Source organism: Tasmannia lanceolata, unplaced genomic scaffold (genome assembly GCF_043159265.1).
Source record: "Tasmannia lanceolata isolate RefF3 unplaced genomic scaffold, GAP_Taslan_0.1 ptg000020l, whole genome shotgun sequence".
NCBI lineage: Eukaryota > Viridiplantae > Streptophyta > Magnoliopsida > Canellales > Winteraceae > Tasmannia > Tasmannia lanceolata.
The window spans coordinates 20,102,150-20,121,569 of NW_027518697.1; the positions used below are offsets into that span (position 1 = coordinate 20,102,150).

General features: G+C 38.0%; 1 protein-coding gene across 1 annotated transcript; it reads right to left on the minus strand.

Moving 5' to 3' along the window:
• Nucleotides 1-17,179: 17,179 nt before the first annotated feature.
• LOC143855041 (S-adenosyl-L-methionine-dependent methyltransferases superfamily protein) lies at nucleotides 17,180-18,888 on the minus strand. Its single transcript, XM_077365205.1, has one exon. It carries the CDS (start codon nucleotides 18,808-18,810, stop codon nucleotides 17,554-17,556), a length of 1,257 nt encoding a protein of 418 aa, XP_077221320.1. The 5' UTR covers nucleotides 18,811-18,888; the 3' UTR covers nucleotides 17,180-17,553.
• Nucleotides 18,889-19,420: the final 532 nt, after the last annotated feature.

Consider the following 19,420-nt stretch of genomic DNA (forward strand, 5'->3'; position numbering starts at 1 on the left):
ATTGCTAATAAAGTTGTTGGAAGTGATGAGAGCAGACACATCCATGGTGACCAATGTAAGCATGATATGAATTTGACACTGTTTTTCTTCCTAGGGTATGAGAGAATATGACTTGTTGACTGAGAAATTGAGCAGAATAAACAATGTATGGCCATGTATACTGAGGTAGATGAGACGGCCTGTGAGATGATGATAACAAGATGGATCAACTAGAAATGAGCCCTTATCTTTTTCGAGCTTGAGATTTTGCTCCATGGGAAATGCTGCAGGATGTGACCCAAGAAGACCCGCATCACTAAGAATTTCCAAAGCATCTTTTCGCTGGGAGAGGTAAATGCCATGGCGAGAGCGAGTGACCTCAGTACCCAAGAAAAATTTAAGTCGACCAAGATATTTTATCTTGAAACGGGTATGAATAAAGTTTTTTAAGAGAATTAACATAACTCAAATTAGTCCCAACAAGAATGATACCATCTACATAGACAAGAACTGCGGTGAAGGATGCTCCAATAAATCGAGTGAATAATGAGTAGTCGGCCGTTGATTGTTAGTAACCAGCATAAGGAGGGAATTTGAGAACTTGGCAAACCATCGTCGAGATGCTTGTTTCAACCCATATAATGATTTGTTAAGACGACATACTCGAGTCTCCCCCTTTCGGACAAAACTGGGAGGAATCTCCATGTAGACTTCCTCATCAAGGTCTCCATGTAAGAATGCATTATTAACATTTAACTGCTGGAGATGTTAATTATTAATTGCTGCACATGATAATAAGTATCGAAAGGTAACAAGTTTAGCAACTGGAGCAAAGGTTTCTCCATAATCGAGTTCTTCCTTTTGATTATATCCCTTTGCAACCAGACGATCCCTGTAGCGTTCAATGGACCCATCTAAATTGTATTTGATCTTGTAAACCCATTTGCATCCAATGGGTTCCTTGTGAGGTTCAATGGACCCATCTAAATAGTCCAGATCATTCAAAAGTGGGACCCATTGTCCTAGGGCACCTCATTGTAATCGAGGTTGTGCATTCCAAGTAGTGGAAAATGAAAACAAAATGGAAAACTATTTCCTATCCCAACTTTTCTTGAAAACTCCTGCACTCTAACAAGGTCTAACAATGCTATGGAAGTTGGCGATGCATTAATCCAACAAGTTTAGAATTCCAGTTTTTGGATTCAGGAATCAAAATAATTATAAATGTCAGTGGATTTCTCTTTTAAAGGATGTTAAGCTTATAAGTGAACCGTTTGGCTCTAATAGTCTAATTTTCTTTTCTTTTTTCTTCATTGCCAAACTATAGGAAGAGGGTCCTCTTAACTTTTTTTTTGGCCATAGACGATCCAAAGCAAGGCATATCAGATGGACGGTCTAGATCATTCAAAGGTGGGACCCATTGTCCTAGGGCACCTCATCGTAATCGAGGTTGTGCCCTGCATGCTTTTCTAATTTAAACAGGCTAGTTTTGAGATTATGCTACCTTGTAGTACATTTGACAAATTACGAATTTTTAGAAGGCTCATTGGTTTTTTAGGTCATTTGGCAATTTCGTAGTCACTTGGTAGCTATAATGGGGTAATTTATTTTAGGGTAATCTACTTACCCTACCTTAGTGTACCTGTGACTTAAATATTTAGGGTGAACTAAGGTGGTATTTGAGTTTTAGTGCTCCGCCACATATTCATAGGAGATTAAATGTGTAACTTTCTGTGCCATCTAACAGTGCTAGAATCATCTTCTCAAGGTTTTTTCCTTTTCTTTGTCACCTCTTAACTATAATTTAGGAGGAATGACATAGGCTGAAGGGCGTCCTTGCAAAAAAACAGTTACAAGGGCGCTCTATTGGTCATCGTCCAAAGAGTGCATTTACTGCTGCTTTAAATTAATAGGGTGATGATAAATTCGCACCTCCTGCAGGACGATTCACTCCTCTCTTAACGTGATTTGACGTCAAAAAGCGTTAATGCTGCCACAATTCACTTTATAAGGGGTGCGAATTATCCTACAGTGGGTGCAAATTTATCATCTCCCTAAATGAAATTTTTATATCATCAAAATAAGTGGACCCCATTGAATGACCCATTTCATAATATAAGACCTTTTTAATTTTTTTACTCACTCCATTATACTTTTTTTCCCCGTCCCACTTGGAATTTTTTTCATCCCCGCCCTGCATTCCTCCTTCTACCTTGAGAATATGGTGCAGTAATTTTAGAGGCTTTCCTTATGCCTGTATAGGTCATGGGGAGGAGCAAATTTTTACTTTAGAGCTGTAACAAAAGACTTGGGGTCTGATGCTGAATCCTCCCCAACATAAGTTTCAATAGGCTCTGTTCACTCGAGAAAGGAAAGGAGAAGAAAGTAAGCCATATTTTCTCGTGATTGAACATAATTGGACATTTTCCGCCGTTCACTCGTTTTCTCGCGAAAGCGGATTTACACATGTAGAAATTCTAAATAATTACGTGGAAAACCAACTTTCTTGCACTTTCCCTCTAAATTTGCTCACCAAAAGGATGAAAAAATCATTTTCCTTAGAAAACCACTTTGCCTGCATACTTTTTTTTTCCTTTCTCGGCCAAGTGAACAAAGAGAAAAAAGAATTTTCTCACAGTTTCTTTTCCTTTCTAGTTTTCCACGTCATATTATTTTCCTTTCTTTTCTTCTCCTGCAGCTAGAAAACAAGTGGACAGAGCCTTAGGGCATTTTGGTTGTACATTTTGTAAGACTTTACTAGTAGTTTACTAGTAAAACAATAAAATTCCAGGCTCTAGTGGGTTTGAAGATTTTTCTTAAAAAATAGAGAAATTTTCATTATAAAAAAAATCCATGGGAAATGAGTTAGCTGAAAACTGGAAATTTTATTTTCCTTGAACAAAATCCAAAAATTTCCCTATATCTAAACAGCCAACAAGGCCCTGTTTGGATTGCAAGAAAAGTGGTTTTAACAGATTTTTTTTTTCTTTCCATGATTTAGAGAGAAGTGATCTTTTTTGTGAGAAAAAAGTAGTGTCGATATTTTTTTGTTATCTTATTTTTCCAATATTTTTTTCTTTATAGGGTTGATTCAAGTCAGTAGAGATTTTTTATAATATTTCAGTGTGTTTGGATTTTAGATGTCCTTTCATTTTGATCTACAATGGGCCGAAACATCAATCAAATAGCCAGGTGAGCTGGGCTTGACCAGGTGTAGCATTGCTTAACATTGAATTCAACTTGAACCTTGAACCGGGCCCAGTTGGCCCGGCCCATATAATTCAGGCTTTGATTGGCTTAGTAACGTAGGTATATTTTAGCCTTCTTTTTAGATACTATGATAGGAAAATATGGGCCCACAAATCATTCAACCATCACAAACATCATTTTCTGTGGGCCCCACATTTATGTTGAGGTCCGATCCAGCATGACCGCCGGATCGATCTTTTGGGCCTTGGGATAAGAAGAAAAGATCTATGAGGTATGGTCCATCAGCAAAACCCAGCTCCAGGCCCACCCCAAATGCTATCCTTCTCCAAATAGAAAACACATTAAGAGAGTTTTTTAAATCTAATAAGGAGGCAAAAAATTATAAAAAAAAAAGGGAAATGATATGAGGACTCCCTTTTTATATAATGGAACTAACTTTATTAAACACCTCTTTGATTAATGATTATATTTTTATAGGTGTATGGGACATGTAAAACAGCCTTTAATAGCCAATTAGTGAATTACAAAACAAAGAGAGGGGTGTCATTATCAAAGATTCCCCAAGATTACAAGCTACTCCATTCTGTCATAAAATAAGCAGTGGGACAGGCATGGAGTACAATATTGTCTGGAACAAAAAGCAAGAAATATGACATCTCACCTAAACCAGAAATATGAGATCTCACCTAAACATCCATAGAAAAGAAAGGATTGAACAGAATAGATACTGAAATATGTAATGCAGAAAAATACCTGGGCTAGAACAGAGAGAACTGAAGTATGGGAGTTGAAAGAGATGAGCAAATTAAGAACTATCTCATGGTATCATTGTTACAGATAATTTGAATTTATAAGAAGGGAACTAATATTCGCACTCTTATTACAAAAATGGTAAAATTAGCTTTTAAAGGATGCTATATTTACCAAGATTCTCTCAACATCCAACAAAAAAATCAGTTAAGTGATAGTCCCATCATCAAAAAGGAAGTCCGGGTATCATTTCCCTCTTAAGAATCCCATGTATGTTAGAGTTCAGTTATGAATGAAACCATTATCCAAAAGGGAGTCCGGGTACCATTTCCCTTGTAAGAATCCCCTGTATTAACTGAGTTCAGTTATGAATGAAACCATTTTCTGTTGGTTAGTTCCTTTCCTATTTCTTATTTCCTAGGCCATCTCAGTTATATGATAGTATCCATCTTTTGTTTCTTCTTCAATGAAATCCTTTTTGCCACTGTTCAAGACAAGACTGTTGGCCCCAAATTACTAAGCAGTTAGTAATTGTTAATTCCCATATAAAAAATTCTGTGACAGTATAAGATTCTAAACAATGGTATCCCTTCCATACACTGAAAGAACAAAAAAGAGGAAGAAAATGAAAATGAAAATGGCATGAGAAGTTTGGCGGGGTCAGACGACGATTATCATATTTCACTGGTAAATACTGGAATGGCAATTTATAGGCCCAATCCAGAATCCATTTAGCAAGCCAACTTCTAGTAACAATATTTAGTACTTGGAACTTTGGAAGAGTGGAATTCATATGTTTGAAGTTAAATCCTCTTGGAATAATGGTAGTCTTTAAATGAGTATCTATGAAGCAATAGTGTTGGAAATGTATAGAGATACAGACATTTATAAAGCAAAACTGATGAATATTTGCTTCAAAATAGGAGGTAAAGATATAACATGTTTATCCACACTTTGCTTCATTAGTTTATTTTCATGAAAAATAAAGAATAAATGTCATCTACATTCTGACATATGGGTGTGTTTCAGGGTATTTGTAGCCTTGAAAATTATAAAATTTCCAAATGCTGAGACTTCCAAGTACACTCAATGAAATACCAACAGGCATTACCACAACACATTCTAACCCGGTTTCATCTTTTGGGATTTCCTTTTTGGTTTTCTTGATGAACGTTTCTTGATTAATTTCAAATATAGATGGCTACCATAATTGCATATAAGTTGAAATAACTTGTGGAAGCTTCTCAGGAGCTCGTCTAAGACACTTAGGAACATCTAGACCACAAGTCTCTGATGTCAGTCGAGGAATCCATGACAAATGATTATTATCAAATGGTATTGCCCATACATAAACCAATCTACAGACCACCATTTGCATATGAATCACCATGACAACTCTCAAGCATTCACATACCAGTTCAGCAGACACCCAAGGCAATATACCAATGGCAAAAGACTCAACATTGCCTAGCAAGCCAAGAGACTTGAGAAGCCACGTCTTAATGGCAACGTTTATGTAAAGTTCTACTATCTCTTCCTTACAACAAGAAATACTCTTCAAAATCAAAATTTCCTTTAAGCTGGTGAAAACTCAGTTTCAATCAACCATCAATGTCTTACAATCAGTGGAAGAATATATTTCTATTGACTTCAACAACCATTACATGAGGAGGTTATCTAATTTTATAAGAGTTTCCCTCATACTCTACAAAATAGGTTGGCTGAGAGGAAGAACGGATGCATTATCCCTATCATTCATACTCTTCTAATTGAATCCCGATGTATCACATTTTCTTTGGAATGAAGCAGCACTTACTGCTGTTCACCTTATCAACTGTCAAATTTCCAGTGTGAGAGACAATAAAAATCCATATCAATATCTTTTTGGTAAACAACCTGATTACATATTATTTCATTTTGGTTGTGGTTGTTTTGTACATCTCTCACCTTATGGATGGAGTAAGTTACCTTTTTTTTTTTTGAAATTTTTTTTATTTTATTAAGCTAACCAAGCTACAAAGTGACTAGTTTGTTTTCTTTCAAATACTACTTTTGTTTCAGGAGCTACAAAAGACTTTTTCATCTTCTCGTGTATTTGATTGTACTTCATCTTCTTCATGTAGTTTATGTTGTTCCTAGTGTCCTTCTAATCCCGTTGACGCTTTTAGCATCCCTTCTAAAGCTCTTTTTGCTCATTTTGACTCACCTTATATTCTTTCTACATCTAAGCAAGTAGCTAAGCAAGATTGCTGGAAAATGGCTATGGATGAAGAGCTTCAGGGCTGCATGACAATGATACTTAGGATTTGGTTTTGTGTCGTTCATATGGAGAAAATGGGTTTAGCCCATTAAACTCAATTCAAATGGGAGCTATTCTTTCTATATATAAGCAAGTAGCTACGCAGGATTGCTGGAAAAAGGCCATAGGTGAAGAGCTTCAGGGCCGCATGACAGTGATACTTATGATTTGTTTTGTGTCATTCATGTACCTGTCATATGGAGAAAATGGGTTTCGTCCATTAAACTCAATTCAAATTGGATCTTGGACAAATATAAGGCTCGAATGATTGCTCAGATATACAAGCACTAGTATGGTATTGATTATGGAGACATTTGCTCATGTGACAAAGATGATTACAGTTTGCACTCTTGTAGTCATAGCACCCACTCGTCATTGGCCATTATTTTAGATGGATGTAAAAATACTTTTATGAATGGAGATTTGCAAGAAAAGTCTATATAATTCATCCTCCAAGACCTAGTCTCCCTTATAATCCTTCATTGGTATGCCAACTTAAGAAGCCTCTTTATGGACTTAAATGAGTCGCCTCCCCACTCCTTGCATGGTTTGGCAAATTTCGAGCAGCTAGAGTGAGCAACAGGAGAACAGCTCAGACTATTCACTCTTTGCCAAATGAAACAAATCATGTCAGAGATCACTATTTTACTTATCTACGTAGATGACACCATTATATATGGAGATGATATGGGGGATACATCTTTGCTGAATTCATTTCCTCATTCCATGTTTATGATGAAGGATTTGGGTCATCTGACATACCTTCTTGGTTTGGAGGTGTCATTCTTTGATCAAATACATTAGTCAATGAGACATTTTCTCCTCTGGCAAAGATGACTACAGTTTGCATTCTCATTGTCATGCCATCCACTTATCATTGGCCATTATTTCAGGTGAATTTTAGAATACTTTCTTGCAAGGAGATTTGCAAGAAAAGTCTATATGATTCATCCTCCAAGCCTTGGTTTAACTTCTCATCCTTCATTGGTATGCCGACTTAAGAAATCCCTTTATGGACTTAAATAAGCCCCACCCCCTACAATGCCAAATTTGACAAAGGGAGAATGCATCAAACTATGCACTCTTCACCAAACAAAATGAAGCACAACAGGGATAACTATTTTACTTATCTACGTAGATAACATCATTATATATGTGTGTGGGTGGGTGGGTGGGGGGCGATGAGATTAGATGGAGGATGTATCTTAGGTGAAGTCATTTATGTTGTCCACATTTAAGGCGAAGGATTTGGGTCATTTGACAGACTTTCTTGGTTTGGAGGTGCCACTCTCTGATCAGAAATATTAAGCAAGCCGAAATAAACAAAAAATTACATTACTCTTGCACATCTCACGACACAGAAATAGTTGATGCTCTTGAGCTTAATGTGAAGTTTTTCAAGTCAACTGTACTCCATTTCAAGATCCTTCTATCTATCGGCGGCTTATTGTAGACTCCTTGATCTCGCGGAAGTGTAAGCAGATGCAGCTAGTGTCCAAATCTCTGTAGATTTGATTATCGATCTATGTCTGTTGCTTATACTGAGATCGTATGGTTACGTGCTCTCCTCTATGTCTGTTGCTTATAATGAGATCGTATGGTTACGTGCTCTCCTCATTGACTTTGGTATACATCTTGCTTCACCTAATCCAATTTATGCTGACAATAAGAGTGCAATATAGATTGCTACCAATCCCTTCTCTTGTGAATGCACAACATATTGAGATGGATTGTCATTTCATTTGTCAAATTCATTCTAGAAGTCTAATTACAATTCCAAATATTCCATCTCAACACCACCTGGCAGATTTCTATGCCAAAGCTATGACTCACACTCGATATATTTTTGGTAGGCAAATTGAAGCTTAATGACCGTGTGCATCATTTTTTTAGCACAAAATGTAAGGGTAGTATAGTGATTTTACATAGCATTATACTTGTAATTTTTAGATACTCAAAATGACACTTATGTACTTCAATTTCATTTCGCTTAATGAGTAAAGTTTGTAAGGCATCTTGCACAAAATGTAAGGGTAGTATAGTGATTTTACATAGAGGGGAAGCACTTCAAATCTTCCCAAAATGTGTGAGGTTGTTTCTTTTCCCCTCTCTACCTCCCTCTTTCTACTCTCTTCATATAAACCAAGCACTAAAAGTAATGGCAATTGGATGGGTGGTGGTGCTGGATGTGGAAATAATAGTGGGGATATGGTCTTTTGATGAGAAAGACAAATTGAAATACAGACATTGTGAGAAAAAGGCAGGCAAAGGATGTCTTGCGACCTTTATCCTCATTTTTGCCAGAGTTTAAGGATTCTTTTTTTTGTTTTTTTGAAAGGGCAAATAGATAATATTAATAAACGAGACCGAGGTAGTCCCGAGAGAAGTACAAGATAAAATAAAAGAAAACAAAAACAGAAAGAGTACAGTAATCAAGAAGCCGGGATGTCAAGGAGGAAGATGGTCAAATTGTTCCAAGCCCTCACTGAAAACTCCTTCTCTGGCTAATTTATCTGCAATCCTGTTTGCCGATCTTTTCACATGATATGCGTGAAGGTGAAAGACTCCAAAGATGTCTTGAATCTCATCAAAGAAAGCCACAAATCTCCACGGAGGAGAGTGTGACCCATTAATCCAACTTATGACATTTTTTGAATCACCTTCAATTTCCACCCTATTTAAGACATTGATGAGAAGCTTTATACCATGATGTACGGCTCGAATCTCCGCCTCGTTCGCGTCAGAAATCTCAATTGGACCCGAGAAGGCCCATATAACCTTCCCTTGATCATCTCTTAACACCCCACCAATACCATATGGACCAGGATTCCCCATGCTAGATCCATCAAAGTTAAATTTCAAGACCTTGTAAAGGTGGTTCCCATACTTGATCCACCTTCGGTTTTTCCCTAACTCCATTACATATCACCCGCCAACCATGCCACAAATCGAAGGCCGATACAAAAGCAAAGCTGGGGATGAGCCTCACCCAGGAAATGATAAGTGCTACAACTTTGTTGAAGAGGAAAGAGGGACGCCTGGAGAAACCTTTGAAGACCCTAGCATTTCTTTCCTTCCATAAGACCATATTATAGCTAGAAAGGAAATACTCAACAGAATTTTACCCTTGCCTTTCCATGGACACCACTCCCAATGTTCAAAGAGCTGTGATAATTTTTCTGGGAAGATCCATGGGACACCAAATCTAGATAACAATCTATTCCATACCTCTCTAGCTATCTTGCAATGCAGGAGCAAGTGGTCTACCGATTCTCCGTCTTCTATGCATAGAGCACAGTGATCAACAATTCTAATATTCCTCTTTCGAAGGAAATCCACCGTTTGGATTCTCTCCAAAATAGCCGTCCATGCAAAAGTTTGTACCCTGGGTGGTGCTTGGATGCTCCATACCTTGGCTACTTTGGAGGATGCAGCAGGAGGCACTAGGTGATGATAGAATGATTTAACAGAGAAATCCCCCCCCCCCCCCCCCGAGTCCCATATCCAGATTTTTTTATCTGTGCCAGAGCGTTTGATATAGACCTTTTCCAACAAAGGCAACAGCGTGTCCACTAACTCAAGCTCTCTGTAAAAAAAGTCCCTTCTATACAATGGTGCCCAAACCACCCCATTCTCACTGCGGAAAAAATAGTCTCTGACCATAGCTTCTTTATCTGCTGCAACCACAAACAAATCCGGAAATATATCCAATAACGGTCTAGAATCACACCATGCATCCAACCAAAATCTAACCCGATCCCCTTTATATACCCTGAATTTTATGCCATTACCCCAAATTTCGATTTTATTTTCATCACATCCCGCCATGTAGTGGCACTTTTCTTTTTATATTGTCAACCGATTCCGATCTACCTGCAGTGGAGCCATACTTACTTTCAATCACTTTCACCCAAAGCCGCGAACCTTCTTCACCAAATCTCCATAACCACTTACCCATTAAGGCCTGATTTGTCTCCCCTATTCTGCGAATACCCAGACCACCCGCCTTGATAAACGTACATACTTTCTTCCAACTAAGCAACGGAATGCCTTTCTTTTCATTTGAGCCCCCCATAGGAATCGCCTTTGGATTTTTTCCAATCTAAGCGCCACACTAACAGGACATTTGATCAATGAAAGTTGGTAGATGGGAATATTAGCTAAAACCGCTTTGATGAGAGTGATTCTTCCTCCTTTAGATACAAGGTTCCTCTTCCAAGTGTCTAACCTCCTCTCCACTCCTTCAACAATTTGTTCCCAACTTTCCTTTTGAATTTAAGGATTCTTAGTTCTGAGGAGTTCTGCTAAGGCGATTATGGATGCTTATACTTGTCAACCCGTGACTCGACTCGTGACTTTTCTTAATTTTATGACTCGTGACTCGACTCGACTCGTGACTCGTAAGAGTTTTTGAAAAGAGTAGAAATGTAGTTGAAAAAAATATCATTATATCTCAAAAGATGAAACATGTAAACAAAATATAACCCAATTGCACATAGACAAAGCACTAAGCCAAAAATATCCATCTATCCATCCATAATATATATTAAGCACGTAACTTTCCAAATGTCATTCACCTTTTCCAGAAAAAGTTTTTTCCTGGAAAGTATTTTCCCCTACATCATGTTTTGATCTTTTGATGGGGTGCGGTTGAGCCCATATTCTATACCCAAGAATAGCATAGGTAGGGTCCACTATTTTACCCTTGATCCGATGAGCCCATCAACTCTATCCAAACCGATGCATAAACCGTAGGACCAACTTCTTTCTTTTTTTGAATGGTTTGGACTAATTATTTTGCACCTCATGCTATGATGGGGTGGGGTCCAATATTTAATGACCATGCCTAGGATTGGTGGGGCCCACTGTCTCTACCCAAACCAATGCAGAAAGTGGGGCCCACCATTTTACCCCTAATGTTATTGACAAGGTGGTGTCCACCGTCCCTACCCAAACCTACGCATTTGACTGGAGCCCGCCATTTTACATCTCATGTTTTGATGGCATGGGGCCCACCATTTTACAAGTAAATAACTACATGCTTGTAGCTTACAAAAATAATTAAGTTTTAAGTTCCTACTTCCAAGTTTTCAACCATCAAAGCAAGAAAGCCCAGGCCCAACGACTCGATTCGACTCGTAAGTCATTGTTTTTTTACTCGACTTGGCGCGACTTGTAAGAGTCACCAGATGACTTGTAAGAGTTTTCGACAGAGGCGACTCGCATGGGTGACTCGACTCGAAAGCCCGGCGACTCGACTCGACTCAAGAGTTGACTCGTACGACTCGTAAGAGTTTGACAACTATGACCATCCACAGTTGACTTCAAGTGACTCGACAATGGATCCCAGAGATCAAGCCATCGTTGAGTTACGTCAATTTCTTGCGACACTAGACCCACAAAGAGAAACTAGGTATTCATGCTCCCACTCACCATGCTTCTGACATCCCCTTCAGCCTCCTGGACAACTGATGCAATGCCCCGAACCATATGATTGGTATGAAATATGGTTTACTTCCGCTTTATTGTTTTCCAATATAGTGTCAAAATAACTTATAGCTCCTTCACCTCAACTTTTGGTAATGGAACCATTATGGTTTCCCTTTCTCTGTCTTTGTCATGTGCCTTTTTTGTTTGAGCAATAACAAAAAATTCACTAAAAACAGAAGGACCCAAATTACCAAAGAAAGAGAAGGGGAAACCATAAACATTGATACAACCTCGCACATTTATTGCAGCCATCCCTTACGGAAATCTCAAACAAGTGGAGATGAGCTCCCTATCTTTTATTTCTGATCTTTCTGTTCCTTCTTTTTCCAACACAATAGCATCATGTGTCTTTCACATTCCATCTCTTTTCTTCTATCTTCTATATGTGAACAATCTTGTAAAGGAATTGAATCTTAGCGTGACTTCTTTTCCCTTTATATTGTGCTTTTTAGGACTTGAAAACGAGGATGATAGTTTATGGTGGTCGCGATGCTTACGAATTGTATCTTCTCAAAAGTGGTGGACCATCGTCATGCCCTTCATTTAGAACTTGTTATAGTGTAGATCTGGTGATACTTTAGCACGCTCACCTTGGTCATTTGCCTTTAGTTGGTCAGTCAATGATCTTCAATACTTTTTGAAAAACAAAGTAAAGGATCTTCAATGTGAAACAAGTCAACTGTCAAAACATTGAGAACTTTAATTCCTACCTACAAGTAGTAACAAAGTTTTGTACTTTGTAATTTGATGGTTGGGGCCCTCCTCTTGTAACTTCTATTTTTTGTTATTGATTTTATGTTTCTTTTATGAATAACTTCACCAGAAGTACTTGGATTTATCTTACGAAGAAAAAGATGAAGTATATGGCATCTTTAAGATCTTGATAAGATGGCTAGGAATCAATTTAAAACCAAGATCAAATTTCTTTGTTCCGAGAATGGAGGGAATACACTACTCATGATTTACAAAGTTACCTTCTAGAGAACGGAATTAAGTGTCAAACGTCTTCATATCTACCACAACCAATGTTTTAAATTTCGGTTTCGGAATGCGTTTCAGTCCTCACTGAAACCGAAATTTCGGACGAAATCTATCGAGATTAAATAAAGTAATATTTTATCCCGTCCTGAAATTTCGACGAAATCCCCGAAATTTCAGGATAATATTAAATAATAACTAAAATCCAGATTTTTTCGTTATACTCCTTAAATTTCGACTGAGATTTCAAGGAAAACGAAATTTCAATCAAAACCCCGCATTGGCGGGTGCCTCGTGCGCTGGGCCGCCCACTTTTTTTGTTCAAGGAAAAGATACACTTAGAAGCTGTCAAATGTTTTATCCTAGGATACTTAAACTCTCGAAAGGCTACATGTGTTAATCTACAGAAAGGGGAATGCTACTTTTTGTGGATGTAAAATTTCATGATTGAGCTCCTTTCTTTTCTCCACTAACTCCTGTTCCAAAAAAAGGTACTCCTAAAATTTATTTTGTCATCGTAAATAACGTTGATGAGCCTACCACTTACGGAAGTGACATGTCATCTAATAGATTGTTCTCCATGGGGACAGAAATCCTTGAATAAATTGTCCTGTGATTGGCTACCCTGCTTGAATAATTTTATTTTTTGAAAAAACCTCTATGATTGGCTAACCTGCTTGTATTGTATACACCATATATATATATATACACCATTTCCTCAGTTGAAATATAGTCCAGAGTTGCAGATACCTTGGCTCATCCTAAGTGGAAACATGCTAGAGAAAATGCAATTGTTGGGAAAGAACAGGGCTTGGGACTGAGTCAAGTTTCGGTATGCGTTTCAGTTTTGGCATCGGTGGGGATGGAAACGGAAACATTTCGGTATGTGTTTTGTGTCAGTTTCGGTGAAAATTTAAAACCATGTTGCAGCCTACATGGGTGGATATATTTTTCGGACTTGCCAATTTTAGTATATGAATTGAATTTTAGGCGACTCATCAACTCTAGAATTATGATTGGCAAGGCATTTTATACTTTTTAAAATTTTGAAGTGGTGAATTGAATTATAGTGTGTTTAAGACTTTTGTAGTTCTTTTTAATTGCTTATTTTCTTAATAGTTTTATAGGTTGATTAAATAATTATTTACAATGGCTCTTGCCCAATTTTTCTATGATATATAGCTTTTTATTATTTTTAAATATTTATTTTTATTTATTCAATAAAAATTGATGAATCCATGAATTCTACTTTTGGTTTATCAAATTTAACACCTCGAATTCATGTCTGATTCTGACACTCAGAACTGTGTCCGTGCAACACAGATATAGAGCCATATTGGTAGGCAAGGGATTCACTTAGTTACATGGGTTCGAGTATTCAGGAGACGTTATCCCCTATTGCCAACTTGAAATCTATCGGAATACTTCTATCTCTCGTTGCAAACAATGATTCGCCAATGTGAAGAATGCATTTCTTCATGGTGATTTGAAGAAGAGGTTTATATTGATCTTCCTCTGGGTTTCAGCATAGAGGGGTGAGGGGGGTGAGGAAGGTAAAGTTTATCACATCCCACTGCTCAAAATCCCTAAGACCCAACCAAAACTTTCGTTTAAAACCCAACAGAATTAGAATCTTTAACTCATGACTAGAAAATTAAAAACTTCCCTTAAAAAGCTACACAAACAAAGATAGGCCACACTTGGGTCATTTAAGTGACTTTTACTAACAAATTACAGAACTTTTCGTTTCATTCTTTTTTGTCTACATTTTCTTTCTCATTATCTTCTTCCTTAGACTTGCATGAGGATGATCAACTCGGTGGCTTTCTTCTCCCAGCTTTGTTGTGTTCTAGGTCACATCGACTTTGGAAGAAATGCGTTTTACCCCATAAGTTCCACCTAAAGTTGGTGGAGTACGATTCCCAGTGGCAGTGCTAGCTTCTCATTGATTTTTTAAAATGGCTGCACATCTGTTCTTTTGATCTATGAGGCAACCAGGTTGCCTCTTCCACATTCCAAATAAGATTAGAAACTATTTCATCTTGGAGTTGCAGCTTAAACTGGCCCTATATCTTACAACCAATATTTCTTTAACTTCTAAGTTACTGGTCAACTCAAAGAATTTCTCAGTGTATCCTTCAGCCACTTCATCCTTTTGTCAGAGACACAAGGAAGGCCCATCTAACTGAACCGTCCTCGTCCCTCACGTCTCTCAGAAGACTCCCGACACCCACAGGCCCAGGGATACAAATGCTATATCCATCAAAATTTAATTGTAGCCAACCAGGTTCTAGAAAGATCCATCTATGGGGAAGCAGGCTCCACCCTCTCCTTGCTAGAGCAAACCTCCTTCCAGCATCGGTTAGGGTATGAGCTAGAGAAGAACTTAAATCTGGGAATGATACTCGCCCAGGAGATGATAAGCGGCATATTTTTTTAATAAGAAAACTGAGGACCTTTGACCACATTCTTGAAAATACATGTGTTTCTCTCCTTCCAAAGAAACCACATAGTAGCCACAAGTGCCAACCTGAGAGGATCCTACCTGTCTTGGGCCAATGCATGAAAAACTAGTTGTCTAGAAGGTCAGCTAGATGAAGAGGGAACACCCAAGACATGCCAAATTGATCAAGAAGATGGCACCACCTCTCTAGCATACCTGCAATGAAGGAGAAGATGATCCACTGATTCTCCTGCCTCCACACAAAGAGCGCAGTGGTCTATGATCAAAATTTGATGGCTACACAGATGATCCACTGTAAAAATATTGTCTTGGAGGGCAGTCCACCCGAAGGTTCGAGCTCCTGATGGTGTAGGGATGTTCCATACTCTGCCCAACAGTGAGGGGAGAGGGCTAGAAACAATATGGAGGAGAAGAATTTGACATTAAGCGACCCAAAAGTGTTCCAGATCCAAACCCTTTTATCGCCGCCACCTTTGCCGATGTATGTAGCTCCAAAGTATCTAATAGCTGGGCAACTCTATCGATCTCCCGGTCAAAGAAACTTCTACTAAAGTCAATCTTCTAAACAATCCGGTCCTCTCCTGTCGAAGCAATGCTGGACAAAAGAATCTTTATTAGAAGTCACCCTAAATAAATCAAGAAACAATACCTAAGCAGAGGCGCTATGCACTAATTGTCTGGCCAAAATGTTAATCTGTCTCCTTCATAAAGTCTAAATCCGATGCGTTCACTAAAAATTTTCTTCTTCCTCAAGATGTCCCTCCAAACTGTTAAGTCACTGCCTCTATACTTATCATCAGAGAACCAACTCCCAGGGCAGGCCAGGTATTTGCATTCAAACACTCTTGTCCAAAGGTGATGCCTCTCATCTCAAAACCTTCACAGCCACTTACTAAGCAAAGCTTTATTGACACTTCTTAACTGGCGAATGCCTTGTCTTCTTCCTTAGTCTTGTGTTAGGGTGATAATGCTTCTGCATTAGTGAGGAGAAGGTTCCCTAATAAGACAATTCAATAAGTAGAAAAGGTGCCCTCCACGAAGGCACCAGAAGTTTTAAGATATCTGATATGTGAGTTCTTATGGGGTTATTTTTCCATTTAATCAAAGAAAGGAATGTCATAATTGATATTATCGCTAACGTAAGATGTATCAATCTTAGCGAGGAAACAAAGACTCCATATGATGTAGTTCAATATGTGTTATGAAGCCCATTGGCTAGCCTTTGACTTGTTGAAAGCTTTTTGCTTCTCTTTCTAGTTAACAAGGTTTTCCCATTCAGAAATCAAGAAAATGTAAATGACTTTCATCAAGTAAGAAAACTTTATTAAGGAAAGACCAAACTGCACTACCACAAAACAACTGAAACATAAGAAAAAGTTACCAAATAATATGAGGTATTATTATATGTGCAATCAAATATCAGACAGCCAATACAGAATTGAGCAAAGAATAATATCCCACTCTGAAGCACCAGCGCTTGGATGCTTCCAAATCTTCCATGTCAATGAAAAAAGACCTCTTACCAACATCCAAGTTCCAACAGAAAATTCTTACATAATATAGAAAGGCTAACAAAACAAAATGCTACTATGATCAGTTAATAAGTTACCACTTCACAGACAAGTCCTTGAGTGCTTTAACTATTAAGGATAAACTTTTTGCAATTATAAAGAGTAAAACAGGGAAAAAAGAAAAAAATAAGCACATTATCTTGAGGAACCACATATAGACATACATATATCGAACTTCTGATTTCATCAAACTTAAATAATTCAACAAAATAATTGCACCTGAGGGAATGTCAAGAGGAAACCCTGATATAAATTGGTAAAAATCACCTCTAGTTATAGATTTAGAAGAAATATGAAAGAGAGAAATAGATTGAAAGAAAACAAATGAAATATAACATGGTCATATAATTTTCAAGACATGATTCGCAGACAAATTAAATATGAAAAAATTGTAAATGGCTCATTGCATCAAGCACATGTTTTGTTGGTTCAAAAAGGTTGATGATTCCCAATTCCAATCAGTCTTCTATCCAATTTCCTTAGGTAATATGTACCTTTTTTAAACAACAACTAATCATTGGACATTTGCTGCCATGACTATCAATAATACAACCATTTTCCCATTCATCCTTAAAACAGAACAGAAAATTACTCCATCCTATCTAAACTAGCTTTCCTCTAACAGATCCTACAGGCTATCTCTCCTCTGCTGCTGGTTTGCAGTCAGAGAATAAAAACCCATGTTTCACTTATTTCACATAGAACAACAATTTGATGCAGATACTAAGCAAAGAATCACACAATTCTGTGTGAACAAAAACACAAAAAATACTACAACATCCATACCTTATAACAAATACTAGACCTGTCAGTCATCCTCTCACTGGTTTCTGTAGAACTGCTGACAAGTAAACCTGTGGCTTTCCCTTCCCCGAGCTGTCAACCTTTTCCCCAACAACCCACCTAAGCTTCTTGTAACCAAACCTCTCAATCAAAACAGTGATGGTTTTCTTACGTTGGTCATCGGCACAGTAATAGTTATCCAACCAAAACAACCCCCCAACTCTCAAAACTCTATCAATATCGAACATCAAGAACTCCATTTTCTCCACGCGTGACCCATCACCCAACCCACTTGCAGTATGGACCAAATCGAAAATTCCATCATAGAAAGGAAACCTCTGATCTGAGCTCAAAAACATTGGGAAAAGCCCTCTTGCTGCTACAAACTCATTCAAAGGTGCATCAACATTCAAAGTAGAAGTAATAACAGTCACATTCTTTTCTGCCATTACAGCCGCAAAATTCCCAGACCCACCTCCAATATCAAACCCAATTTTGATCCCACCACTCACCAGTCGCAAAACATCATCAATAAGAAAATCATTCTTACCTCTAGCCCTAACCCACCTTTGTTTCTCCAACCCATTATTGACCAAATCAAAGCAACCAACACAATCACTAACAATTTTTTTCGCATCCAAACACTCAAAACTCTTACAAACAAGACCAGTCCAACTCCCAATCTTATCACTAACAGGTTTCCAAAGTGAAATTGGAAAATTCAAAAGACCCAATTTAGGAACAGACCTTGCAAAGCATCTCCTTCTAGGCAAAGGCTCACAGCCTCTCAAAATTAACTTCTGGGCTAGATTCCAATCATCAGGGCAAGCAAAACCCACCTTGTAATTCATGTACTGAGCCAAAAGATCAACAGAATTCGCACATAAATGGCCGACAGAAGAGACCATTTCTGTGATTCCAGTCTTTGAGTCTTTGCCCAAAGGAAGAGTGTGGTGATTGAGGAATAGTTTGAGCTCTGATGGGATGTTGGGGAGAGAGAGGTCTAGGTTATCATAGCCAAGGAGTTGTTTTTCCATCTGGGCTAGTTTTTTTTGGGAGGATTGGATTTGTTGGAGGATGAGGGAGACATGTTCTGAGATTAGGGATATGTTTTTGTGAGATGGATGGTGAAGGGTTTGGTTTGGTGGGGAGGTGAAAACATAGAGGGCAAATAGGTTTGTGGTGAGGATTGAGATGAGCATGAGGATGTTTACAAATGAAGAACAGATTGTAGCTCGTCTGAATCGAGCTGTTCCATCTCCTATTTTCAGAGAGACTGAACCCATTTTGAGAGAGAGAGAGAGAGAGAGAGTGAGAGATGTATCTGAATTTTGGTAGATTTGTAGTAGAAAAAGGAATGAGATATTATTGATTACAAAATAAATGAACACCGCTGGGTTTTAATAATTGAACAAATTCATCTTGTCTTTTATCATCTAATTACAGTTCCCAAAAAGCTCTCTTAAAAGGAAAATACAAGCTAAGTTTAAGGCAAAATGAAATGGGAGAATTGATTTGGGTGATTTTTTTTTTCTTTTTTTTGTAAAAGTAGTCTTTTGCTTGGCTTTATTTGGAAAAGGAGTCTTCCAGTTTGACAAATTGCAAATAGAGTCATCATATTTGAGGGAATTTTGCAAAGTAGGTCATGGCTTATGAATGTTACCCTGTATACCTGTGATGCTTGGTGATATGTTTTGATAAGGTGGGTCCCACGACTCCCACCAACTCTGTTTCAATGAATGGGTCCCACAATTTCCACCCTTATAGGATGGGGCCCACAATTTTACACATCATGTTTTGGTAGGGTGGGCTCAACTCAAACGCATGCATCGGGTGGGGCTCATTTTTTGTCTTTTCAAATACAAAGACATTATGGTCTTTGTATGAGTCAAATCT

What these genes read in the sequence shown, in the direction of transcription:
- LOC143855041 (XM_077365205.1), bottom strand. Translation starts at nt 18,810, where the DNA reads ATGGGTTCAGTCTCTCTGAAAATAGGAGATGGAACAGCTCGATTCAGA.